The 26,782-nt window shown below is 38.4% G+C and overlaps 1 protein-coding gene across 2 annotated transcripts in view; it reads left to right on the top strand.

Moving 5' to 3' along the window:
• ASZ1 (ankyrin repeat, SAM and basic leucine zipper domain containing 1) overlaps positions 1 to 26,578 on the top strand; it is a 45,862-nt gene extending 19,284 nt beyond the window's left edge. For both annotated transcript variants that reach the window (XM_063155324.1, XM_063155323.1), the window contains exons 5-13: positions 3,891 to 4,002; positions 4,243 to 4,377; positions 6,735 to 6,847; positions 9,755 to 9,830; positions 10,191 to 10,247; positions 15,133 to 15,245; positions 20,443 to 20,548; positions 20,962 to 21,075; positions 22,885 to 26,578. In XM_063155324.1, the coding sequence (XP_063011394.1) occupies positions 3,891 to 4,002; positions 4,243 to 4,377; positions 6,735 to 6,847; positions 9,755 to 9,830; positions 10,191 to 10,247; positions 15,133 to 15,245; positions 20,443 to 20,548; positions 20,962 to 21,075; positions 22,885 to 23,031 (973 nt within the window). In that variant the 3' untranslated portion in view covers positions 23,032 to 26,578. The remainder of the gene's footprint in view (positions 1 to 3,890; positions 4,003 to 4,242; positions 4,378 to 6,734; positions 6,848 to 9,754; positions 9,831 to 10,190; positions 10,248 to 15,132; positions 15,246 to 20,442; positions 20,549 to 20,961; positions 21,076 to 22,884) is intronic.
• The last annotated feature ends 204 nt before the right edge of the window (positions 26,579 to 26,782 follow it).

Below are 26,782 nucleotides of genomic sequence, written 5' to 3'. Positions count from 1 at the left end.
TCTGCACCACAGATCCAGTTTAGTGACTTCTTTAAAGCTATTCAATACATTTTTGAGTCAGATGCTTGCCATCTAGGAGGCAAAACTTTCTTACCAGTTCTGTTATGGCTCTTGATTATCCACGATAGACAGCTTCAGGATAGTAGGTCTGTTCAGCTTGTTTTCTTATGATATAAATTTTGCCCCATTTTTTCCACAAGGTAAAATGAGCCTTTAGGAACTTCTAGTTGTATCTATGGGTACATGTCACATACAAAGTTTGAGATGGCCCTAAAAACTAAAAAAGCTTAAATTTTTGTCTTTTTCTCCAGTCTTAATATAAAAGCAGGGAGACTTAGAGTTTGCAGCTGTGTTAGAGGATGTTTACATTGGATATGAGGAGAAGGTTCTTTTGCCAGAGGGTAGTTGGGCATGGGAACAGGGTCCTAGGAAAATGGTCATAGCACCAAGTTTGACAGAGCTCAAGAAGCATTTGGACAATGCTCTCAACCAGGTGGTGTAATTCTTGGGGTTGTCATGTCTGGGGCCAGGAGTTGGACTCTGTAATCCTTGTGGGTCCCTTCCAACTCAGAATTTTCTGTGACTCTGAAGATAAACAAACAAAAATCTCTCTTCATTTCATGAGACCCTGCTTTTTATATAGGTGCTGCAAAACTGGAGGCAAACGTAGTGCTTAATTAATAAATTGCTTATATGCCTTTTAAGATTTTATTTATTTACTGACTATGACTTGAGTATCATATTCAATATGGAAAAATGTCATGTGGCAAATTGTACCATACAAAAGGATGTAATGGGTGTTTGGACAAGAAGGTCACCTGCAAGCCAGACTGCTGAAACACAGCAGTTCCTCAAAATTATGAAAGGATTCTTAAGATCTGTCTAGATGACTATCACTACACTCTCTATGAACATTTTTAGATTACACCAAGATGTATCAATATGTTTAGTTTCTCTTCAACTTAAGCAGGAAACAGTGGATTTGCCATGTTAAAGCTTGCTGCTGTGGTTGTGGAGGTTTGTTGCAGGGTTAGGAAAACAAGGTTTGTTTTCCCCAGTGCTGTTGTCTCCCTCCTGTGGCCGTACATTTAAATGGATGCTGCTTTCATGGGGTGGCTCACGGCCCCCTCTTGCACCTAGAGGTGCAAATTTGTGCAGCAATGCATGTATTTCCATCCTGAAACAGCCTGTACCCTTTGAAAATAAAACTCAAGCATTAAAATGGAATGCTTGCAGTACTAATTGCACAATCATGTTGATGGACCTTTTAAATGTTGTATTTATTGAGTTTTACCTGCAAATTGAGCAGTTCTTATAGTGGCTTTAGTGTCATTGAGTTTTTGTGTTGATTTCTGGCATCATGCCTGCAGTGCTGTGCAGCTGCAACTACATCAAATTCTTTGGAGAAAAGACTATTCTGTAGCCTCAGGGCTTTTGTTAAGTTTTTTTTTTCCTTTGAAAAAGCAGAAGATAGTTGTGATGTAGTATCAAAATTTAAAAAAAAAGGTTGAGAGTGAGAGAAGTGAAAATGAAATCAGGTGTGATTGGAGTGGCTTTGCAGTCAGATGTAAGTAGTAAATACTTCAAAGGTGGCGTGGCAAGTTAGTCAAAGGCTACCTACCACTGTAAAGAAAGAAGCATGGGAGTGAGTGTCCATGTTGAGCAAACAAGTTTGCATTTTGTTGCTACAAATTATTAGGCTATCATCAAATTCTGCTCATTCTTTAAAATATAGGTTTCTGTATATGTCTTTGTATAGACAGCTCTATAGGGATCTATAGAGATAGCAAGATATATGGATATCAGTTATTAAGTTGAAGATGGAGATTATAGTCTTTCTCAATTTTATAGTAATCTCCATAGGATAATTCATGTCAGAAGGGATTTCAGGAGGTTTCTAGTCCAACTTCTTTAAAGCTGTATCTGCTGTAAAATTGGGCTAGGTTGCCATCTGCTCAGTGAAACTGGAGAGTAAAACATTTCTCTGAGCAGCCACTTCCACTGATTGGCTGTGCTCCATGGTGAAATGTCTCCTCATATATAGTCAGAACTTCTGCTTTTGTAGTGTTGATGAACTAAGTTAGAGACTAGTTCTAGAAAATAAGAAATAGAAAATCTTATTTTCTGTTCTAGACTGATGCAAATCTTTTTGCTTCATTACCAAGTTACTTTATGTTGTTGACTGTATGTCTTGAAGGTCTGGTTACCTTTCCTTTTGCTTATCTCTGTGTGATTGACCTTTTTCCCCTAGCATAAGATTGTTTCAAATTTATAACATTACTGGATTACATTCAGTACAATTTTAACTGTGCTTGCATAAGACAAAACATTGTCCTTGTATGAATGATCAAAACCAAAGAAAGATGTGCAAAGCCTTAGTTCCAGCAGTATTCTCTGGAGGGAGGCAGAAATTTTAGGGCAGTTGCTTTAACACATGAATTTGGGGATCCCTCTAGTGGCTGATGAACTTACTAAGAAACCCAGTATTGGGAAGAACAGTCCTCCCATCAGATATATCCTAGCACGATAGAATAATCTATAGAAAGCAGGTTTTTAACATGGAGCTATACATTACAAGCAATACATAATATTTTCCTTAAAAACTATTGCTTTTTAAAATACAATATATTTTAATTAAACAACAGTAATAAAATATTTTACCTTAAATCTTATTACTTAGTAGCAACCAGAAACTCTATAATCTTTTTCCTCCAATACTGCCTTTTTTTCCTTAATTCTGCAGTATTATTCCACCAAAGAATGTGTCAGGCATCTGGAAAGGTACTTTGCAAACAGAAGCTTTTGAGCAATATTTCGTAATGGCTTCATCTTGTGAGAGTCTCTAGAAGTGTAAGATAATGTCTTGGTTTGAGACACTTCAAAGGAGAGCACTTTGGAATGAATCATTTAAGTATTCCAACAATCCCTTCCCACCAATAAGAAATGAATAATAATAGATGAAAGAGAAAAAACAGTGGTTTATTAAGAAACAGAATGCCAAAAGGCACGGGGAAAAAAAATAAATAACCGCTAGACCTCATACTCCACTGCAACAAAGAGAGACTCAAAATGGTGGAAACTATCTGTTCCCAAAATGAGCCTGGTAGGAGAGTTTCAGGCTTTGTAGGACAGAGTGACAAGATGGTCACTCTGGAAGGCAGGAGCCTCACAGAGCTGTTCCAGCAGCAGACAAAGAGCTTCCCCATGGCCAGGCACCGCAGAGTGGGCACAACAGGTGAAACAGCTGGGCTGGAGCCGCTCCGTGCATCCTCTCCTAACTCCCTGCAGTCAGCAGCATCTTGGGCTGGAGCAGGGTGGCTCTGCTCCACTTCTGCCAGCATGGTGCCCCCCTGGATTTTCAGGGAGGCAGCTGCAGAATACACCCTCAAGGTAGCTCAGATATTCCTCCTGCAGCTTCTCTGAGCCAAGGGGGAAAAAACCAAACAGAACGGCCATTACCTGAGCAGAGATCAAGCAGGCAGCGATGCAAATGCCACCCTGGGAAGAGACCCAAAAAACCTCACTGGAGAGCTTTGAAAAACTCCAGCATAAAAGCAATCTCCACACACACACACAAGGCCCCTACTGCAGGGTCTTAAAGATACAGATAATTTGCTTGCAGTAATTCTACTAGAGAAAGTTTTACATTTATGAACATTGTTGTTATTTTTAATATTCTTTCTCTTAAGTATTCAGTTGTGATTTACATCTTGCCCTCAGTGAAACTGCACATTGTTTCCAAACTTTGGATTGAAATTGTTCTGCATGTAGAACACATCACTTAGGTAGCGTATTTTAAAAATACTTTTTAAAAATGAAAATAGAAGTGTGCCAACTTTTTTTTTTTGCCTTTTGATGTACTTGATTTCACCTGGCGCCTTTTCTTTCAGGAAACAAATGACTGCACTGATGTACGCAGCTAGAAAAGGCTATCCTCGGGTTGTTGCTTTTCTTGTTGCTCATGGATCACACATAAATGCCCAAGATGAAAATGGATATACAGTAAGTGATTTATTTTGTGTGTTGTATTTAATGATAAGAAATTTTAAAAGTGTGTACCACTACCTTGTTTCAAAGTACAGTTTTCTGAGAAATAGTTCTCAGAATTTTCTCCTTTAGCACTGCTTTGAGATCCTCTTGCATTAACTGTCTTTGTTTCCATATTGGGCTGTGTTTTATTGATTGAAACTGTTGGGTTTTGCTTCATATGTAAAATTGGTAAAACAAAGTTATTCTTTGCAGGCATTAATATGGGCAGTACAGCATGGACATAAAAGTGTAATTTTGAAGTTGCTTGAGCTAGGAGCTGACAAAAATCTACAGACCAAGGATGAAAAAACAGCGGCAGACCTAGCAAAAATCAATAAACATTTAGAGGTATTTCATTTCTCTTAGAAATGCAAATTCTGTGTTTTGTGTCAAAAGTGTTTTCATTATTCATATAATTTTCTGTAGAAAAATTACTTTAATAACTACATAATAGCAGCTAGTTGAATACTAGTGCTGTTACATTTATGTTTATAACAGACTATTTTCTGCTATAACACAACTTTTCATGGGTCTGTAAGGCTGTATTGTAGTGTTTTGGAAACATTTTTTCTTTATTCTTTCAGAATCATTGACTTTAGATGTAGAATACAAAACAAGGGATTATTCATGTTTGCAGTGTTGATATGAGAAGTAGAAAATGTGTTTTAATCTATATGCCAAAGTATGTGAGCGAATGCAGATATCAAACTGATTTGTAGTGTATAGCTTCTCATTGAGTTTGGAAGTGAAAAGGCTAAAGCCAAAAAAAAAAAGAGTAGTTGGTAGTGGCCATTTTCCAAGTCCATTTTCTGGAGGAAGGTGTGAAGTAATGTACATTGGCCATCAGAAAGAGCAGCTGCTAATTAGCAGTATAGAGAGCTACTGAAGACAGCAGGTATTCTGAAATGTTTACTGCTGTTATCAGATGATACATGGTGGATCAGTCAGACCATATTCCTGTGTATTTTGAGCTGCTTTTATCAATGATGTGGCTTTATACACGGGCTCTTCAAAATTGTATAATTCACTCTTACAAATTGTAATTTACAGCTTCTTAACCCTTTTTTTTTTTTTTTTTTCCCTGCCAGATTCAAGGGCTAGGCAGGAGCAAAAATAATAGCTATGCCCAGAACTGTCAGTGGGAGCTAGCAAGATCTGTGTGTGAGACTCAGTGATCTGCTGGCTCAGATTACTAAGAAGGGTTACAAGTGCCTTCTGCCTTTGATAAACAAGTTGTTCAGCAGGTTGCAGCCATATAATCCTATGAGATTACTTTCTCTGACATGGAGGAAATACAGGCTTGTCACACTTGAGAGATGGCTCTTGCCTCTTGACCTGCAGTGCTAACTTTACCACAATTGCTGCAAAGTCTTGCAGATGGTATTAAGATATTTAATGGTCATGAGCTTCTTCCAGTGTCAGGGTCTGCTTTCAGGCTGTTAACAACCCAAGGGGCTGTCATACAGGTGATGTCTGCAGAAACTGTTTCTGGGAGGGAAAATATTTTTCTTTGGTATTATTCTGGATATGACTGCATGTTATTTTTCTTCCAAACAGCCTGTATGGTGTTGTGTTTTAGGATTGTGACCAAAACAGGGTTGATGACATACCAGTGTTTTAGCTGTTGCCGAGCCGTGTTTGTGCAGAATCAGGGCCATCTTTATTTCTCACTCTGCTCCCCATCTCTTGCAAGTAGGCTGAGAGTGAGAAAGAGGTTTGGAGGGGGAACAGCCCTGGGCTGCTCACTCCAGCTGGCACAAAGGGTATTCCATGCCCTCTAACATGCTCAGCAATAAAATTGGAGAGTGGCTGGGCATTGGTCTGCTGGTGGGAGGTGGTAAGTGCCTGCTTTTGCATCACTTAGCTTTTTAGCTTTTGCGTTTGTTTCTTTGTTCCCCTTCATTATCAAATTGTATTATCTCAGCCCATGAAAAGTTTTCTCACTTTTACCATTCTCATTCTCCCCCATCCTGCTAGCCTCAGTAGGATTTTCTAGCCAGGATCAACCCACATACCTGTATATGTGTATTACTAGCCAGTCCAGTTTTAAATCCTAGGCAAGTGGTTTCACCATTTTTTTTAGATTTATTGAGGTTCTACTTCTTTTGCTGAATTTTCTTGTAACTGTCTCAAAACCCACACAGAGGCAGTTCAGTGTCTGCAATTCATCACCAGTGTGTAGAGATGCCTACCAGAAAGCTTCTTCTTTAATGAGTTAAAAGAACCCCTGTCTGTCAGATAAAGTTAACTTAGATTGTCAGTTGTAGATTGGTAATTCTTATGTTTATATATGCACTGGAAGTGGAGACGTTTAAAAGAGTCATGTGCCTTTTGTTCTTTAGAGAACTTATTGTATAGAATTCTTGTCTACAAGCAGCAAAAATTACTTTGTTGGTGTTTGGCTTTTTCTGTAGTGGCAGATTCTGTAGAGGGTTTTTTGGACAATATGATAGACATCACTGTGCTCAGTGTCCATCCTTGTGTTTCTGAATTAACCAAATTCAGCGTTTCTGAATTTGGTTAATTCAGAAATGCTCTTGGTAAACTCTTAGTTTAGTCTTAACTTCTCATTATAGATGTATGCTTTAGAGAACTGGCAGATGTTCCATGTTCCCTGTAAGCAGTAATTGATTGTAATCCTACTCCCATGTATTTTTTATGCATTTTGAGTTTTAATAATAATTAATTCATTTTGACTGTTCCAGATATTTAATTTGCTCTCGTTGGCTGCAAATCACTTGCAAGGGAGATACCATAAAACAGTTGAGCAAGAGGCTAACTGCAAATTTCTGGCAGCTGTCTCTGACCACAGTGTTGGGTAAATACAGTTGTAGTGTAATTTTAGCTTACAAACATTCCTAAAATATTGTATTTGTTCATATCAATGATTAAGTTGTTCTGAAACATAATGTGTGTCTTGTTTGGAGTGCTGCCAAGAGCCCACAGTAAGTATATTTATGTACTATCAATTTTTCAAGATTGCAAACTTCCTTGGCAATATAAACAAAGAGCATGCTCTAGATTTTTCTTACCTTTCATTTAGTGTTAAGTGTAGGAGAGCCAGGTTCTGATGTCACTTCAGTTCATTTCAGCTCTGTTAAATTTGTGTGCTCCCCTGTTGCATACTTGTTCTGTTCTTATCTTCGTTTGATGTTAAATTTTTGATGTTTTCACTGAATGCCTGTGTTCAGCTTCGTTGCCACCAGGAGCTATGCCCTTTTCTTTTTTCTTGAATCAATTGGAGAGTCAAAATTAAGTATGAACACTAGTTAAACTCTGGAAGTTTTGGCAGAGTGTGCCCCTGACCCTGAGGCTTGAAGGTGCCCTATGCCTGAAATCAGCACCTGCTTCAGCAACTTCAGAGATTTCTGATATGATTTTGTACAAGAACTTGGCTAAGAAGTCCTCAACAAACCATCTGCTTGTGTCCTTCAGCTTGAGCTGCGTGGTCTTAAAAAGACAGCTTGCAGTGTCCATAGCCTGTTCTGATTGGTCAGATTGCCCCTGCTCAGGCAGTCCTGCTGATTTTGGAATGCTCTGGTTTTGTAGCATTAGGCTGATGGGCTGGTGGCAGTTCACAGGGTAGCAGTTGACAGTGCGGTAGTTTCAGACAGAGTATTTCAGGCCTCACCAGATTCTGTTTTTAGAATCCTAGAATCATTTAGGTTGGAATACGCCTCCATAAAGGCCTACCCTTGACCAAACACTACCATGTCAACTAAACCTTAGTACTAAGCACCATTTCCAGTCATTTCTTGGACTCCTCGAGGGATGGAGACTCAACCACCTCCCTGGGCAGCATGTTCCAATGCTTGACTACCCTTTCAGTGAAGAAATTTCTTCTGATATCCTGCCTGAACCTCCCTTGTGTCAGCTCTCCTTTTGTTGCTAGTTGCCTGGGAGAACAGGCCAACCCCCACCTGGCTACAGCCTCCTTTCAGGTAGTTGTAGAGTGATGAGGTCTCCCCTGAGCCTCCTTTTCCCCATGATAAAGAACCCCAGCTCCCTCAGCCACTCCCCATACAACTCACTTTCTAGACCCTTCACCACCTCCACTGCCCTTCTCTGGACATGCTTCAGCCCCTCAATTTCTTTCTTGTAGTGAGGGGCCCAGAACTGGACACGGAATTTGAGGTGTGGCCTCACCAGTGCTGGGTGCAGGGGACAATCCCTTCCCTAATCATGCTGGCCACACAATTTCTGATCCAAGCCAGGGTGTTATTGGCCTTCTTGGACACCTGGACACACATTGGCTTATATTCAGCTGTCAGTGAGCATCCCAAGGTCCTTTTCTGCTGGGCTGCCTTCCAGACACTCTTCCCCCAGCCCGTAGCACTGCATGGGATTGTTATGGCCAAAGGGCAGCACACAACACTTTGCCTTATTGAACCTGATACAATTGGTCTTTGCCCATTCATCCAGCCTGTCCAGATCCCTCTGCAGAGACTTGTTACCCTCCAGCAGATCAACATGCTCACCCTGCTTGGTGTCATGTGTGAGCTTACTCAGGGTACCCTCAATCCCCTCATCCTCATCATTGGTAAACTGTTAAACAGGACTGGTCCCACCATGGAGCCCTGGGGAGTACTGCCAGTGAGTGGCCACCAAGGGATGTAGCTCCATTCACCGCCGCTCTCTGGGCCTGGCATGCAGCTGTTTTTAACCCAGTGGGCTGCCAGCTTCTCCAGGAGAATGCTCTTGAAGACAGTATTGGAAGCTTGACTGAGGTCCAGACAGACAAGATCCACAACCTTTCCCTCACCTGCTAGGTGGGTCACCTTCTCTAAAAAGGAGGTCATGTTGGTCCAGCAGGACTCATCTCTCCTAAAGCCATGCTGGCTGGGGTGATTCCCTGGCTGCCCTGTACGTGCCATGGAATGGCACTCAAGTTGCTCCTTCAGTCTTTGAGGGGAAGAAGGGGCAGACCTTCATTTCAGGGCCCACAACAAGACAGAGCAAAGTATGTCATAACTCAGGATTTTGGCAAAAGATTTGTTGTAGCAAATACAGTAGTCCTTTCAAGATTTTCTAGGATTTCCGTTTAATTCTTTACATTACAGTTCATCTGATTGTTGAAAGCTGCTTAGTTATTTTTCCTCTTGTACTTTTATATCCCTTGGTAGAGTAGGGAATCAAAATTGATATTTTATATTTGTTTATAAATGTTAAACTCTGAACTTACAGTTCAGTGTTAACTACTTCCTCAGTCTATCTTCTGAACAGTAGTCTTCTGATGAGTTTCTTGATAAAGTCATTTCCACTATTTTTAATTACACACAGTCCTGTTTTCTTGAGAACCTCTTTTGGCTTAACTGGAACAGAAAGGGTACCAGTTGTGAACTGAGTCCAATTGATATGAATGCTATGTACATAGTTGTCTTCCTTTACCCCACTTCCACATTTTTCAGGCTTTTGTGACCCAACTTCAGGGTTCATTTGGAATGTTTTGTGACTTAAAGTTACCTTTATGTACAAAAGTCATCTCCCTTTGGGCCCAATTCAACTTATTCGACGGAAAAGACATCTGAAAATTTTTGATAGATTACGTTGTGTGCTTTAAGGTACTTCTGTCATCAGGTGTGTGCAACTTCAGGTTCCTCCCAAGTGCTATGTCTGGGGAGCTTTTCTGTAACATTTTGTTATAGATGTCTTTGTTTTGTCTTTTTTTTCTTTTTTTTTAAATTTCCACTGTTTCTAACTTCAATCTCATTAATTATCTTTACAGTTCCTATTCAACTTTTCATGAAATGGAAGTGTTTTTACATGGTCTTGGTCTAGAACACATTAGAGAATTACTGCAGGTAATTTTGTGGTATATTTGCTACCTGTCATGTAATACATGAAAGTAAAATGCACCTACTGCATTAAAAAGAAAGTTATATTACCATTAATATATTAATTCAAATAAATTCCTTAAACAGATTTTTTTTATATAAAAGGGGAAGTTAAACAACATTGGACTAAATTGGTTTTCTTGATACATGCATTAGTCACAACGTTTGATGTTTCTAAACTAGACAGATCTTTCATTGCTTCAATAATGATGTTTTGTAGCTGGTTTTGTTCCTGAAAACTGAAGTAAAACAGGGAAGAAAATCAGGTTTGAAACTGTTTTATTCTGAAATTCTTTTTGATGGCAGAAACACCTTTGTTTTATACAGGAACAAGATATAGCTTTAAGACAACTTCTGACCATGCAAAAAGATGACTTAATACAGGTCAGTTTACTACTTTAAAATATAATTTAATTTTGTCCTCTATTTTTTAAGTATTTTTAATGTCTTATCTTCTCATTATACATGTCTAACTTTGCAAGAATTCTTTCAACATCTTCTGCAACTTCTTGAATATTAATGTGAATATAGACAGGCTTTTTCTGAAGTATGTAATCTCACAGATCAATGAGTGATCCTGGATAAGCTGGAAATAGTTCTAGTTTAAATGTTAGTTGTTACCATTTTTAGTTTTTAATTGTGATTTCTCTCAAGAGAAGTCAGTGCTAGGATAAACAGTAGATAATACTGAACAACTACTTTAGATGCGGTCCTCCTTTGTGAGGTGTTAATTTTTGGTGGAGAAGGAAGAGCTCTCTTACATTACAATTGCTTAAATTGCAGAATCTTGTATCCCAGACAGGTTTGTAAAACCTTATCCACCCCCCAAAAGGTAGGAAATAGAAGATTGTGTTTCTTACAGTTTACTGCAGCTGGGAAGGTTGGTCTTTTGACTAAATGATGCATTATTACAAGGCTTCAGTTCTCAGCTAAGATGTGGTGGTTGCTTTTCTTTATTCTTGCTGGAATTTTTCCTCTGGGAAGTGAAAGGACTTTCTGTGCTTACTGGAGGATGCTATAATAAAATCCAATTATAGGAGGCTCATTGGAACAAAGCAAGTACTTCAGTCTGCAGGATTCTTCTGAGTGCTCTGTACTGGGGAACTTTGGAATCTCTGGTCTGGGATTCCAAAGAGACTTTGTAAACACAGCCTCCTCAAGACTGCTCCCTGTACTGGAGCTAGTCCCTAGTGTCCCATGTTCTTAGTGTCAGCTTTTTTTCCCCTAATCCTGGTACCAGGGAGGTGTGTGTTCTGGCAGCTGGATCCAACATTGTATTCCTTTAGAGTGTATGTCAGCAAGGATTGATTTGCTTGATGTTTTGTCTTGTAACTGAGTAGGTAATTTTTCTGATAGAACTCACAATTAATTCTGTATTCTCAGGGGACGTTTTTATAGAGAGCTTTGTCAATGAAGAGACTTTTAAGAGTTCATCTGGGGCAAAATATTGTAAGACATGTCAGTGTGTTTTGATGTTACTGCTTTTCTGAAGCCTCAGGATCATTGGACAGCATCCTGGTCTCCTGGATGATAGTAGTTAGTAAAGATAGATAAAGTAGATAGTAAAGCCCCTGTTGATAGTAGTTTTGTCTTTTAAGGAGATTCTCATGGATTTCCTCTCATTACTGTGTGAGCTGCTGTGTTGGGCATGATTGCATTAAACTGTAAATCTGAGTGTATGATCATACTGATCACTTGCTTTTTGGTATTGTAGTTATTGCTTGTTTTTGTCCAGTGAACACTGTGGGGAGAGAATTGTGAACTTCAGTGAGTGGCTAAGCTTTATGGTTCCCTCTCCAAAGAGGTGGAATTTCGCTCAAAATCAAAGCTTCTGTTTCATTGTTCTATATGGTTCAAGGCTCGTTATTATAAAAGCAAAAAATCTTTTAACAAACTGAAGTAACTACAGGGATCAGCTGCTTCTACAAAGGAAGATAATATCTGTAAGAATTTACTTGCTTTGTCTGTTAACTTTGCAACAGCAGGAAACAGTTCCTGAAAAATAAGTCATGCTTTGTGCGTGGACATAAATTAATTAGTGAGTCTTCAGTTGAGAAGTTAAAAAATGGCATAACACTCCTGGCTTATTAGCTCTTCATAAGTTATCCAAAATTCTTTATGCAGTCTTGCTTTAGAGCTCTGCTAACGGTTTCTCCCCACGCTGCTGATAGAAGAAATCTAATCTGTTTCCTTGTAACTTCAGAGTTGAAAGTTTTCACTGTGATGGCAGACTTTCAGCTAACAGCCAGCTGTTTTAAAGAGCCTGGATCTTATTACTACAAAGATTAATGATGACCTTTGATGGATACCTCTGAGCCAAGCTGCTTTGTATCCAGAGAACTGGGGAGAAATCCTGTCATTACATGATAAGCTTTCCTCCATCAAACAATATAGGAAGATATTTTCTCTGTAAATATCTTTATCTGTATTCTACAACAGAGCCTAAACAATGAGTCTTTCAAGCTGAAATCCTTGCATTCCTCAAGCTTATAAACTGTTCCGTTCTGGAAAAAAATGTGTTCAATGTACTGGGACATGTCTTTTCAAGATTTGGAGGTTTTTGCCTGCACTACTTATGACACATTTTTTACTTTGTTTTAAGCATTTTTCTGATAAGATAGCAACAGAAGTAATTTAGTGTCTGGATGCATTTAGGACTAAAACAGTTTCTTTCTTACATTTCATTTAATTTCGAATAAGAGAAATTGGCATCGTGTTTTGGATTTGAGACTGTGTAATGAAAAGTTCACACATCAAAATTCAAAATATAATCCAGAACTTTACATAATTGGATAATTATCTGGTCTATGTGCTTCTATTTCACAGTTCCAGGACTCATTCCTCTGCCCCACTCCCTGAAAAAAGCACTTAATATTTGACAGAAATGTGTCAGATCTTGTCACTAATTAAAATTAGTGGTTACTTGGGCAAAGTAGCATCATTGTGAGAGTTTGTGCATAGCTTTTATCTGTGCAGTATATCATCTTTCATGTGCTGAGGCCATCTTATTCTCCTCTTGTCACATTCATGTTGGAGTGAAGTTGGGGCTTGGATTTTGAAGGGCTGCCTTGTATGTATTTAAGCAAAGAATAAAATAGATGTTCTTAGAGTTGATCTGGCTAAAATTGAGAGTGCATATAGTCTGTTTTACAGATATGAGCAAATCATTGTACAGCACTTGTATGTTCTTAAACATGGCCACTTCACAATAATACTTGGAAAATTTGGACTGCAGAACACAAGTGAACCAACATCAACTTAAAAATTCACTTATCCATCAAGAAGGGCTTGTGGCACTGTGGTTGTTTCATGCATTCATTATTGCATGAAGAGTCAGGTTCTGGGTCACTTCATGTTCTTGCAGAGTTGATCTAGAAATTGGGAAGTAGTTTGGATTGATCTATCAACCTTCCATCTCTTAAGTTCTGCACCTTTCAGCACTAAATGCAGAATCAGTGTGGTGGTAAAAAGCTTTATCTATAGTGACATTTATTACATTCTTTAGTTCCAGACAAATATTTTCAAGCTGTGGTGGTGCTCAGTGATTGATTTGCAGAAGAACAAAATTACGTTTTATTTCTAGGGGAACAAAGTGCATCTTCCTGATATGCTGGTCAGAAAGCTGCATCCTGATTTGCTGGTTTCAGGAATGAGAAGGTGGAGTCAAAAGCAAAGGCAGTCTTCACAATTGTTCCTACTTTAAGCAAGATAGTTTTAATTCCTCAAGAATAACTATTGTAGAAATCTGCTTACTTATTCATGATAAAATGACTGCTGTAATGCAGTCATTAATTAAGAATTAATTGCTTTGTACCAGATAGGGCTCCAGAAGGCAAACCTGAAATCTAATGTATTGAGCAAACTTACAGCTCAACACGAGTGGAGCAGATTATTCATACAAAACTCAGATCTTTCTATCTTAAGGCTGCTAGTGATATTTGCTAAAAAGACTTCAGTATAATTCATTCAGGGACCCATGGAAACCTATTAAAAAGTTCAAAAGTTCATGACACCTGTAGTTGAAGTCCCAATTCATCTTGTTGGGATTTTTCATTACTGAAGAATTTATTTGTCTGTAAACTTAACATGGTTTTGGTATGTTTATGGGCTCACAACTGTACCTTTAATTATTTTTTAGCTCTGATTGGTGAAGAACCCGGTGAAGTTTTATGCTGTCACAATGAACAATGAGTGTCATAACATTGGGTCTCAGAAAAAAGCAAGCCTTTCCCTGGGCACAGTCTCTTCCCTGGAATGTCGGTCTGATGTGGGTTATCAGCTGTTCATTCAAAATTCTTTCCAACAGAAATCTGGGAGACTGCAAACACTAATGTCTTCCAGATTTCTGAGGGTGCAGAAGGGAAGCCCACAGAATATCAGTGAGGGTCCCATGTAGTCTAGGTTTGGAGACTCTGAGATCCTTGCAGTCTCAAATGCAGGAGTGGCCTGTGCCTGTTGAGTCAGGTCATCAGCTGGTGCCTTAGGAGCAAAGTCAAGAGGTTTTTCACTTGTGTGGGGGAGCATGTTAGGGCTGCTAACACCAAAAGTCCTGTGTCGCACAGCAGCCTGTCAGATGAGCAAGGGAAATACTGAATGTGGCACAAAAACATTTATTTTTTTTTTTAATGAACTGTTCTTTTTCACTAAGTGTTCTGCAAGAAAACTCTTGGTCTAGGATTTAAATATGACTTGAAATTTAATCTGAGATGCTTGATGGATAGCACAGCTGCCAGTGCTTTCTGCTCCAGGCGTCACTTGGAGAATCTGTTACATATTATGTATCTTTTTTGTTTTCCTTCAGTTAAAAAGATGTCTTCCTCTAAAATTCTCCATTTGATGCTGATTTGATAATTTCCACTCTTTCTCTCTGAGTTATGCTGTACCACCATCATGATGATTTGTTATCTTGCTGTCAGAGATGACTCAGATCATTCTGAAATGGAAAAGCCTAACATCCTAACAAGACAGGGGTACTTAGGCAAACTACTATTATTATTTTTTTAATAAACCCTAAACAGGTTTTCTGAATATCCTGTGCAGTTTCAGTTCAGCAGTTCCTCATCTCTTGTAATTTTTTTCTCCATCATTGAATATTTTCTGTGGTTTTATTTTTTCCTTTGCCACTTTCATGCATTGTAGCTGGTTGCAATAACTTAAAAAGAATTTCTTTTAAATCTTAATATTTAGAAGCTAGTGAAATGTGTTACTGTACTGTTCTGTCTAGTAAGTCTAAAAGTAAATAATATTTGGAATTACTCTTTAAATTTAGATTGGCATTACAAATCCTGGGGATCAGCAGAAACTCCTAGATGCTATTAACGATCTGCAAGTGGAAGGAAAAAAATTTGAAGACATCTCTGAAATTATGAAGCTGGAATTGAGGTATTAGCAGTATATCTAAGGAAATGGAAGTGAAATGTTAACAATCTAAGGTGACCATGTTATTTTCTGTGGCTCAAAGGTAAAATTGTCTCACTTTACCCTTAATGCATAGCATTCATGAGAATATGCAAGTTAGTAGATTGTGGGAGCTGGTGGTGGGTGTGTTTTGCACAAACAAAAGCTTAGACAAGGTAGGCTATGTTAGTCTTCCAGTCAAATCTATCTGATTTTAAGATAAATAAATTTTAAGATAGATAAATTTTAAGATAAATAATAAAAAAAAAAAAAAACAAACATGGGAGGGAGAGATGCATGTAACTTCAGCATAGGCCCTTAATTTTCAGCTCATAAAATCATATCTTGTACATGTGTATCTTAAATCATAAATGCTATTTCTGTTTAGATTCTAGATTTTTTTCATTGTTTTTCTCTTCCATTGGAAGAGAAAACTGGCTTCTGAAATATATCTTTTTTTAATTTTACCAATTAAGCAAGTTTAGAAGCTATTTTCCTTATCATAGATTATATATATCAGTAGGTTTATAAGGAGAATTTTTTTAAGAAAGGGTTACTCTTTCAGACTCCCATTCCAACTTGGTATTTTTTCCCGTTATAGTATTAAGCATCAGCTGTGCAACACCTCCCATACTTTTAGTATAGTCTTGTGCAGTACCATAGAATCCAGGCCCAAGCTGAGAGGTGTGTTCCTTAGCAACCTTATTAAACTTGGTAAGTTCCCTAAGCACTGCTAGAACACTCCACATCCAGCCCAAAATGAAGTATATAGTCACTACAAGGGAGCCATAAGATTTCTAAAATCTCTTATCCTTTATGTGTAAGTAATTTTTTTTTCCTGGAAGACACACCTAGATTTAAATTCCATGCTCATATCTTTCTTCTTCCTAATTCTCCAACTTATACAAGAATACCTACTAAAAATGGATTAGATAGTAAAGGTTCAGTTCCTCTTTGCAGTGTATTTCCCTCTTGACTAGTGATCTGACAGCTGTGCTAGTACTCACATAGATATCCCTTCCCTCTCCACAGTACTGGGGAGAGCTGTCTGTACTGCTTGAATGCTGTAAGGCTGGAGCCCCTGTTAGTTCTGTTCATCGGCCCAAAGAATGTGCTTGGGTTCAAATTCAGTCTGTACATGTCTCTGCTTTGGAGGAAGCTGAACTGCACTGACACTGTGCATTAGCAGTCAGGTCATGATGTGATCCTGCCATGGTGTTGTCTTTAGAGTCCCAGCTCCATGAGACTGTCCAGTATGTATTCCACTCCCAGTCATTCAAACATTGATTGCTCCCAGTGCTGGTGCTGTGCTGGTACCTTTACTGTCTTTATGAAAAAGAGACTTTGTGGCCTGCTTTAGGAATGTTTTTGCATCACAATGCAAAGTTTGAGCTCTCAGACTTGGGAGGATGTGCAAGGCATTTGAGGAAGCTCTTGAACAGTTGTGATGGGCTGGAAGAGCAGAGAGCTCATGTCCTGATAGAGGACTTTGATGTTTCTTCTGGTCTGTGAGGAGATTTCATTCAGAGACCACTCAGAGATCAGGAATTGGCTGAACATTCACACTGGGCAAGAGTGTTGGGCAACGACTCTCTGTCCAGATGAGGACTAGTGACAAGTGACACTCCTCAGGGGTTGGTGTTGGGGCTGGTGCTGTTTAACATCTCTGCTGGAGGTGTGGAGACTGGGATTGAGTACACCCTCAGTATGTGTACCAGTGACACAGGGCTGTGTGCTGTGTTGGAGGAAAGGAATACCACCCAGGGCAGACCTTGACAGCCTTGAGTGGTGGGTGCATGAAATTCAGCAAGGCCAAGTGTAAGTGTCCTGGGTCAGGGAAACCTCAAGCACCAGTACAGGCTAGACAGAGAGTGGATTGAGAGCAGCCCTGAGGAGATGGACTTGGGAGTGTTGGCTGACAAGAATTACAGAAACACAGAATATCATGAGTTGGAAGGGACCCACAAGGATCATCAAATTCAGCTCCTGGAAGAAGCTCTACATGACACAACAAATGTGCACTTGCAGCTGGAGTGGTCAGCAGGTTGAGAGGGGATTCTCCCTGTCTGTTCACTGTCGTGATACTCCACCTGAACTACTGCAACCAGCTCGAGGATCCCCAGCATAAGGAGGACATCAGCCTGGAGCGAGTTCAGGAGAGGGCCACAAAGATGAACAACAGGGCTGGAGCACCAGTCCTATGAAAACAGGCTGAGAGACTTGGGGGTGTTCAGCCTGGAGGAGAGAGCACCTAAAAGGGGTCTACCAGAGAGCTGGAGAAAGACTTTTTACAAGGGCATGTAGTGATAGGACAAGGGGGAATGGCTTCAGACTGATGGAGGGCACGTTTACGTGAGATGTAAGAAAGAAACTCTCTGCTGTGCAGGTAGTGAGATATTAGAATAAGTTGCCCAGAAAAGCTGTGGGTGTCCCATTCCTAGAAGTATTCAAGGCCAGTTTGAATGGAACTTTGAGCAAGCTGGTTTAGTGAAAGGTGTCCCTATTTATGGCAGAGGGATTGGAACTAAATCATCTGTAAGGTCCCTTCCAATCCAGATATTCGATGGTTCTTTAATACTCCATCAATACAACTGTGTACTTTCAGAAAAGAATCTTGCAAATGTGTACATGTGCTGCAGTACTGAATTACTAAACTTCCAGCATGCAGGAGGATATAAATCAGTATGATACAGATACACCATAAATGCTCTAACAGCACCTGAGCCATTTGTATTAAAATAGAGGCTTTGCTGCTGAGCTGAGGTGGTGGACCAGGGATCTGTTGGGTGCCTTTGGAAATGGATGTTGACTCTTCAGCAAGCAAAAATTAGCTACAGTTTAAGGTGACTTTTCCTAGTTTAAGCTTTAGGCATTTTGTGTTAAAGTGTATGCTTTTTTTCGGATTGTTCCACAGTAGTGGTTAGTACATACATTCAAGCAGAGCATCTTAAAAATGTGAACAGAGAGAGTAAGTAGAGAAATACAAGAAAATTATCCATTCACTCTGTGTGGCCAAATACAATGAAATACCCACACAGTATCTGGTGCAGTCTCACACACCAGTGACATATCTTACTCCTAGTATAGTGTGGGTTTAGATCATATGTAGTTCTCAAAACCAGAAAATAATTGATTAATTAAAGATTGAGGTACACAAAATATGACAGCATTTCAGGTATAGCAAGCACTGCATAGTTTTCTAGAAAATTGCCTGACATGTATTCTAGGCATCTGACCTTTAGACTAAAATCTTAGGCTATGTTTACATGCTATTATATAAAGATTTTACTTCCCACTTGTTCAAAGTCATTCTGTGAGAAGGAGAATCAGTCATCAAGTCATAGAAAAACTAACATAGTAGAAAATCTTGAACTGATTGATTATAAACTTACGGAGTGTCCAGCACTGTGTAGCCACTGATGTTTTGACAGCCATTAATTCCTTTTTAAGGTGATAATTTTTTGAAAACATTATTTGCATTTCTAAATATAAGAGCATGTCACCTCAACAAGTATAAAATTCTATGAAAATTGGGAGTTTTTTAAGAACTGTGGTGTAGTGAAATAGTATAATAGAACAAATGTTTTTCTTTTTTCCCCCTCCCTAATTCAAGCCTATGAAAAATACTTTTTATTTGCCAAGAATCCTTCCAGAATTCTGAAAGATAATTTCCTTTGTAATGAAACACAAAAGATGCCAGCTAAAAAGTTATCTAAGTAGAAGAAAGTATTTATGACTATGGCTTGACTGTAGTAATGTGGAAGAAGCTTTTAGACTATCTCCAGATGTTTAGTGTTTGGGCTCTTTACCTAAAATACTCAGTTCAGTTACATTGTTCTGAAACAAGCAATAGTTTATTTTATAAAAACAAACTAATTAGCATTTTTACTTCTCCATCTTCACGGAAAACATGTCCAGTACTGGTTTTAAACCTCCAGCATACCCATTAATGTTTCGTCATGTTTCTGTGTTAAATGTTAAAGTCTTAGCAGTTCAGCACTATTGCAAATCACAGATATCCTGAGCAGTGGCAGAAATTTTACTCACTAATGATCCTGTGCCCAGAGTTGAAGGAAAGCACTCTATGGCATTCAATGGCCTAAATTCCATCTCCATTTGGATACATGCGCTGCATTGGTGTGTAGCTTAGTTTAGCTGTTTGACAAATTTTGTGGATACCTTTTTGACCTCAGAGGAAAGAAGCAAGTGGTATGGGTATGTTGCATTTAGTTATATGTCTGCATTTAATAGCTGATTGCCTAGGGAATGGAGGAATGTTGGAGTCTGAGTTAGTTTATTCAGATACTATGGCTCTGCAGAACAAGAAGCTCTGCAGGAGGAACTTGTAATTTTCTCTTGCTTTGGCCCTGCCTGTTGTTGACCCACATATCTTAGAGTTAGCAGAAACTTTCCTGCTGGAGATACAGACACTTCTCAGGAGTTTCAGGGTTTGAGAGCTCACTCAGTAAAAGTAATTGGATGATCATCTTCCTTGCCCTCTTTGCTTCTGCCTGGTGAGCAGCAGCAAGTTTCTGGCTGGCACCATGACTTATGACTAAAATTCTCTGACATTCCAGTAAAGCTGAGTCAGTGTCATGTGGAAGCTTTAGAAACTTAAAGCTGAAAATAATCTGTTAATTTTTTCTATCCTTCTGTCCACTTTTTGGAGACATGGGTCAAGCTAATTTTGAGAGTTGACTTCCTGCTTGTGTTTGAGCACCAACTAAAAATTTTCTTCAAAATGGATGTCATATATTTTAGGCTCTGAGGTGTATGTTTCCATATCCAAGGGCCAAGCCAGTATTATTGAATTCTTATTTTCTTCTACTCTTTTGGGAGACTATGTTACCCTAAACCTAGTCATTTCATTCCTAGCTCCAAAGTACAAACCAGACTTTTCCCCTCACATCTACCTCAAAAATGTAAGCTGCAGGTCAGGAATATTGTCATTCAGAAATAAGGCAGGGGAGGCACAGGATGGGACAAAAAAGGGGGAAAAAAACCCCAACAACTTGCTAAGATGTTAAATATCTCACACGTACTAACTTTTAAAATGATACTGGGTTTTTTGTATGTTATGAAACTGCATGTCTAACTCACTAGCCAGTGTTGAAAATTCGTATGTGATATTCAGCTTGCAAGAAGTTACAGCATTTGACAAATAACAATTTTATTTTTCTAGTGAAGATGAATTGCTCAAGTTTCTTCAGAAGTTGAATAAAGAGTGTAGTAAGCTGATCATTCCTGTGCAGACCATGAATAACCATTTCCTCAAAAATTCTCACAAGGTATTCAGCCAAATAGAAGATTGATTTAGAGTGCATTATTCCACCTTGTAAAATAAAAATGATAAATATTCATCAACCATCTTGGTTGTTACATAGTTGTAGAAAGCTGTCCAGTGCTCTTTCTCTAAAGGACACTTCTTAAAAATAATATATTTCAAAGAGTTAGGCCATACAACTAAACGAGATAGATTTGTTTCTTCATGTTTCTACTGATAGGAGAGTTAAGGTGACAAAAGTTTCCAACAAAGGCTGCTAGGGAGTCGTAGCTTATTGTGCATAAATTATGCAATTAAAACCCAGCATAAATGCAATTATAGACCTTTACTGGCACTGTCTTTTGTAATACATGAACTGTAGAATACTATATTAAAATCTACAATGTAATTATGGCAAATAACTGTAATTATTAACAGATGGCACTGCCGTGGGCACCAACTGAATGCTATATTGAAGTCTGTAAAGATGTGATTTGCAGTGTTAAAAAGTTGGAAGAAGAAGTTCACAAACTGAAGGACCTCGTGGTGGAGGTGGGTGTGTGTGAGTGAGGCTGTTAAATACTGTGTATGAGTTTCTGATGCAACCTCAAATATGACATATGTCAGGGAAATGTTTCATACCTTGGTCTGCCAAAGGCTGTTCAGCCTTAGCTTGGACATTGCATCGATCTCTCCCCCTTTTACCTTTTCATGGTGGAAGAGAAATAATCTCTAATATTCCACGGAAGTGTGGAAAATCTCCAAAAGAAAGCATAATCTACTTTTTTCTTTCTAGTGCACAAAGGAATTAATTGGAATGTATCCCTGTACTCTTGGACAACCACTGTGGCATAGAGGCCATGCTGAATACTTACACTCTTACTTTTTAATTAAGGAATCTTTTGTTTGGAATTATTGACTCACAAGGAAGATACTAAGGTTTTATGGATTGAATGGGAGGCATCCCAGATAACTCTGTAGAGTGACAAAAGAAGAGGGTGGGAGAGGTCAAGGCTAGATGTTAGCACCACATCAGTCATTCTCAAGCCAACATAGTGACACTCTCTTGTCAGATGGGGTCATTTTAAGTAATAGGCTGGTAAAATGAACGGCCGCTGGGGTAGGGTAAATGGAGCATCAGTGTCAGAAAGGAATCTGTTGCTGAACGAAGCCATGTGGAACTCAGACCTTGAGTATAATGCTACTAATGCAATTTCCTGTAGTTTAAGTAAATTTAATGTAATATAACAGCCTTCTCCCAATAAATCACTTAGCACCAAATATATTAAGAGGTAGTAACTGTGGCAAAGAACTTATTAGCTATTTATTCCTTTTTTTGCATATGCAATCATCACATGTGTATATATTTGCCTCCTATATATGCAGGCCAGTTATGAGGGCTGGGAGGATTCCAAGTTTGGTGCCACTTGACTTTATCTGTATGTAAAGATGTAAGGTTTTTATAGCTGTCAAGACAAAGCACAGTGTCTGTATCCTGTGTGAAACAGCCTTCTCATTACTTCAAGAAAGAAAATCCTTCTTTGTAAAATCCTGTTATATTTTATGAATTTCACTTACGAATACTGTAATACAAGACATTTTTGTGCTACTTAATTTGTGATGGAGCACTTTTGAATGTAGAGCACCCAAGTGTTTATTGTGAACCTGTGAATCTAAGCGACACAGTTTAACCTCTTACATAAAATGTTTGTATAAATTCCCTTGAAGTTTTCAGTACTGTTCGCTGTCTTAGTCATGACAAGACTTTTCCAGCAATAAATGTCTTAGCATATAATTTTTGAAAGTATGGTAAAAGAGACAGTCTTCCAAGCATTGTAACTAAGGTAGGAAATCAGAACCTAACCCTGCTGTCCTTTATGACAAGGCTCCACTCAGGTTCAACATGTATTTGAGAAGGCACTTGTTTGGTGCTTTCCACTCTCCCTGTAATTTTGAATAAGTCTAATATGTTAAATGTTTACTTTCTTTTTCAATAAACAGGGGTTTTTTTTGTAATTAAATGGCAGAAGTTCTAACTAAAACATTTGACAGTCAAGGTTCAATTGTTTGTTATTAGATTTTTGTAGCATCTAATAATAGCAGTGGTTTACTCCTGAGTAATTACGTTTGTAAACGAACAGTTTGTGTTACTAATATATGTTTCAGAATAATTGAACATCAGATAAGGTGAACATTTACACACATTTATTTCAAATTAAGTAGGACAGAGACAGAAAGAAGTAATGTCAGTCCTAGATGCATGCAGATTCTTATGAATGGGTGCTTTATAATCTACTTAAGAAGCTTTGACACTAACTTTTTTTTTCTGCACTTTTTACATGGATTTAACATCTGTCTCAGTATGAAGAAAAGAATAAACCTAACCAAGCGAAAGTTCCAGAAAAAGCAGCCACCTTGGAAAAAAGATCAGTAAAAATGGGAGTGGTAACATTGCTTGGATTTGGTTTTTTCTTATGTGTAATTAAATTAGTAGCAAAGAGAGCCTGAATTTAAGTTTAGTATTGTTTCTCATCATATCTGTGGTAATTATATCTAGTATGTACTTTGATCTAAAAAAACCTGTTTTCACTTTTAATAACTTTACTTAAGAGTATCTTAGGGTTTTATTTTGAAATTCATTGTTGGTATAGAATGTGGATCTAAAATCTTGTCAAAGCTGCTTTTCATTTTTTGGCATAAAACTGTGATTATTGCTTACTAATTACTAGTTTCGGTTTTTTGGTTTTACCTGTTCAGAGGTGAATATAAATAAATTCTGATTATATATCATATGTTTGTATTTAAAATTATAATAATGCAGATGTGTTTTGGGGGTTGGCAGGGTTTAAAATATTTTCAGTATCACTTTAAATTTTATGTTGATAAAGATCTTTTCTCTTGCAGAGAGATACATGTCTATTTTTCACAATCAAGAGAATTGTGGAGATCTTGTTTCATTTTGTCTAAAAAGTCATTTCCCATTGAACTATGATACTTATATTATGCCTGAATTCTGCTTCCTTAGGGATACTCACCTCTATTAAGAGTTTCATCACATCTATTTAAAGGATTATAGTAGTACTTTGCTGTAAGAATGCAGACAATGTAGAAGGCATAGCAGCTTGTTTTTTCTTGGTCTAGTCTTTCACTACAAATTTTTTCTTAATATTTTCTCCACTTAAAAAGGTGTTTGTAATCCCACAGTGAAACATTTGTAACTGGTTTTGATCTGCTTACTAAACCAGGTATGTTGGGAAAAAAGGAAGTTGGTGTAAGTGAATTCAAACTAGTTATGTTTTTGTAGGTTTCAGTAAGCATCTGTAAAAATTCTGAATAGTTTGGAAGGAAGATTTTTCTTTCAAAATGAAACAAAAAGAGTCTAAAAACATAAACCTGAATGGGTGTGTGAAACTTGTTCTCTGAGTTTTCAGAAAGTTGTCTAGTGTCTTAACCTTTGGAATTCCCTCTAGAGCCTAGAAAGGAGAAGATTAAAACTTAGGTGCTATTCCAGTCATTGTTACTGCTGTTTTCTGCTTGCCTTAGAGAATTGCATTGGGTGTTCGTGTGTTTTGTTGTTACTGCAATTGTTTTACCTCTTTTCATCCTTCAATGCCAGGAACATCCTACAGAGTGATGAGGCCAGAAGCAAAAACAACATAAGTTGGGGTTTTTTTTCTGTTTTATTCTGCTCCCAAACTGGTGTCAGAAGGGATAAGCTGTGTTCACCACCACCACCATCTACCAGAAGTGAAAATGAACATTCTATCAGCATGAACAAAGTATATAAAAGGAAGTACTTAAAAAATAGTTCTGTGGTCCTTCATACTAACTTAGAATTGATCCTAAACTAACAGGGCATGTATTGTGGAAGGAACATCACCTTTTATATACTCCTCCTCTAATCAGCTCAAAATACAGTTCAAATGCAGTTGCTCAGTGATGGGTTGGCTCACAGGCAGTACTAGAACTTTGACACCTAATGTCTTTTGGGAGTTTCTGTTGGGTGAAGGTGTTTGGGGTTTCTCGGGTTGGTAGTGGAGGGGGAGTGGCCAGGCATGTTATACAGACTGTTTCCTACATGTACTTTTGCATTATTTAAGTGGAATTATTTCAACTGCTCATAAAGTTTCTGCCCTTCAAAAGATTCTGCTTCTTAGCCCTTACTTCCCCATTTAAGTGACTAATTGCATTAACAAAGCCACTTCAAAGGACACTGAATGTGGCTTTCATTTCAAGAGATGCATTTCCTGTCACTAGTAGATACTGACATTTGAGACAACAAAAATTCAAACTCTTTTTCCATCAATTTGAAGAAAAGATCTGGTCAGTGGGAGGCCTTTCAAGCTTAACTTGGAGCTCTTGCAGTTGAACCAAAAATCTGCTCCAGAGAAGTTTTATCAGTATTTAACTAAATTATTACGGCTTTGGTGTAAAATACTTAGCAGAGAAAAAAGTAATGCATGATAGTTGCTGGTAATTTTTTTTTTCAAGTGTGAGCATTATAATAAAGTGAGTTTTGCAGAAGGGAGTCAAAGGTCTGAACTTCAGGAGATGATGTCCAAAATAGATTTGGAAGAAGCTGGTCTTTTTGAATTATCTTATGGATCACCTGTTTCTGGTGCTTATAGTCATAATTTCAAACACACATGTGAACATCATTTGAGTTAAACATAGGCTTTATGCCAGCAGCATCCTCGGCATCCTGTACTGTTTAAGTAGAGTGTTCGAAATTCCATAAACCACTCACAAGAAGCAAGGGTCTTGGAGTAACCACTTGAAGCTGTTTTCATTAATTGGTCAGTCAGAAACTGCATTGCATGAGGAGGACATTTAAAGAGCCAAATGAACAAAGAGTATTTTAACGTACCATATCATTTTAAAAAAATGAAATTGCATTTACCTTCTTGGATTCCAAACTCGGGCTTAGATGAAGCATTTCAATATCCTTTATTCAATTTCATGTTGCTGCAGTGCCTCTTTCAAATTCTCTGAAAGGTGTCACAATAAGGTAGTGATAGGGCAGGAAGTAAAGAAAAAGATTCCTTCAACGTGTGGCCCTTGAGCTACACTTTCAGAATTCTTACCCCCACCAGCTCCTAAGGGAGCCTTCATATGAAAACGTCCCTGCTGAGAGGCCTCCTTCTGCAAGCCATCAAATTGCAGTCATTATCCCAGAACAGTAAGAATACAATGATTTGCACATCCATGAGGGGATTGGAGGAGAATGCTAAAGAGCTTTGCATGTATTAAGCAGGTAAACTTTGCAGCCCTGCTGCTGTTGTTATCCTCCTACAGTAGTGCAAATTGGGATGATGAGGATTGAGTGAATTGGACCTCGGGCCAAATCCTGTGGGATACCTGGTTGCTTAAAGATGCAGTGAGGTTCCTACTTGGAGCTGTCATTGGATACCTAACTTGTCTTCATAGGGATGATTATTCATACCATGGCCTTTTCTGTGTCTGTAGGCTGTTGTGTAAAATTAGGGCCTTGGGTGATCCTGTGGAGATCTGAAGGAACTGCAAGATTTTATTTTTTTTTAATTTTCCTGTCTAAGATAGGCTGTGACTTGTTTGTCCTGTGTCTCTCTTCTGTGCTTTGGGATTTGCCCTGCTCTTTAAATTTGACTTGTGCAGTACCTGGCCTTTTGTAAGACATCACCCTTAATTATTCCTGCTAGCCAATTACAACTAATAAAGAGCATTTTGGGCTATTGTTGTATTGCACCGGTCTTACAGGGTATGTGTATTCCTAAATTGAGAAAGAGTGAGCGTGTGTTTCTACTATATTCTCCACTACCCTCAGCAAGTGTTTGGTTTATCTTTTATTTCATCCAAGTGCCTTGTTAAGGATAAGACTTAAAATGTACAATGTATTCTTCTGTCTTTTGTTTTCTTTGAACCTTTACAGGTGTTTCCCAAAGCTATCACTTCTTCATGAGCAGATGATTGTTTGCATTTGCCTTCTCTATTCCTCCAGTTCTGCAAAAGCTACAGTTTGTCTTTTTCAAATAAAACTCCTGTGTTTCTACAAATGTAATAATACACACTGTAAAGTGCTACAAATGTTGCTTTGGATCTTTATGTACAGACTACAGTTTTGATACCTGTTAGTAGGTAGCAAGGCTACAAAGCCTTGAAGGCCTAACGGGTATCTGAGCTGCAGATTTCTGCTTTTGAAGACGTGCTGTCATTTTGTTGTTCCGGAGTGGGGGGGGGGGGGAAGTGTGTAGTTGAAAATTTTAATTCCCCTATTCCAGAA

The sequence above is a fragment of the Melospiza melodia genome, chromosome 4, assembly GCF_035770615.1.
Source record: "Melospiza melodia melodia isolate bMelMel2 chromosome 4, bMelMel2.pri, whole genome shotgun sequence".
Taxonomy (NCBI): Eukaryota; Metazoa; Chordata; class Aves; order Passeriformes; family Passerellidae; genus Melospiza; species Melospiza melodia.
The sequence above is the reverse complement of the archived record's forward strand: the minus strand, read 5'-3'. Positions and strand labels throughout refer to the sequence as shown.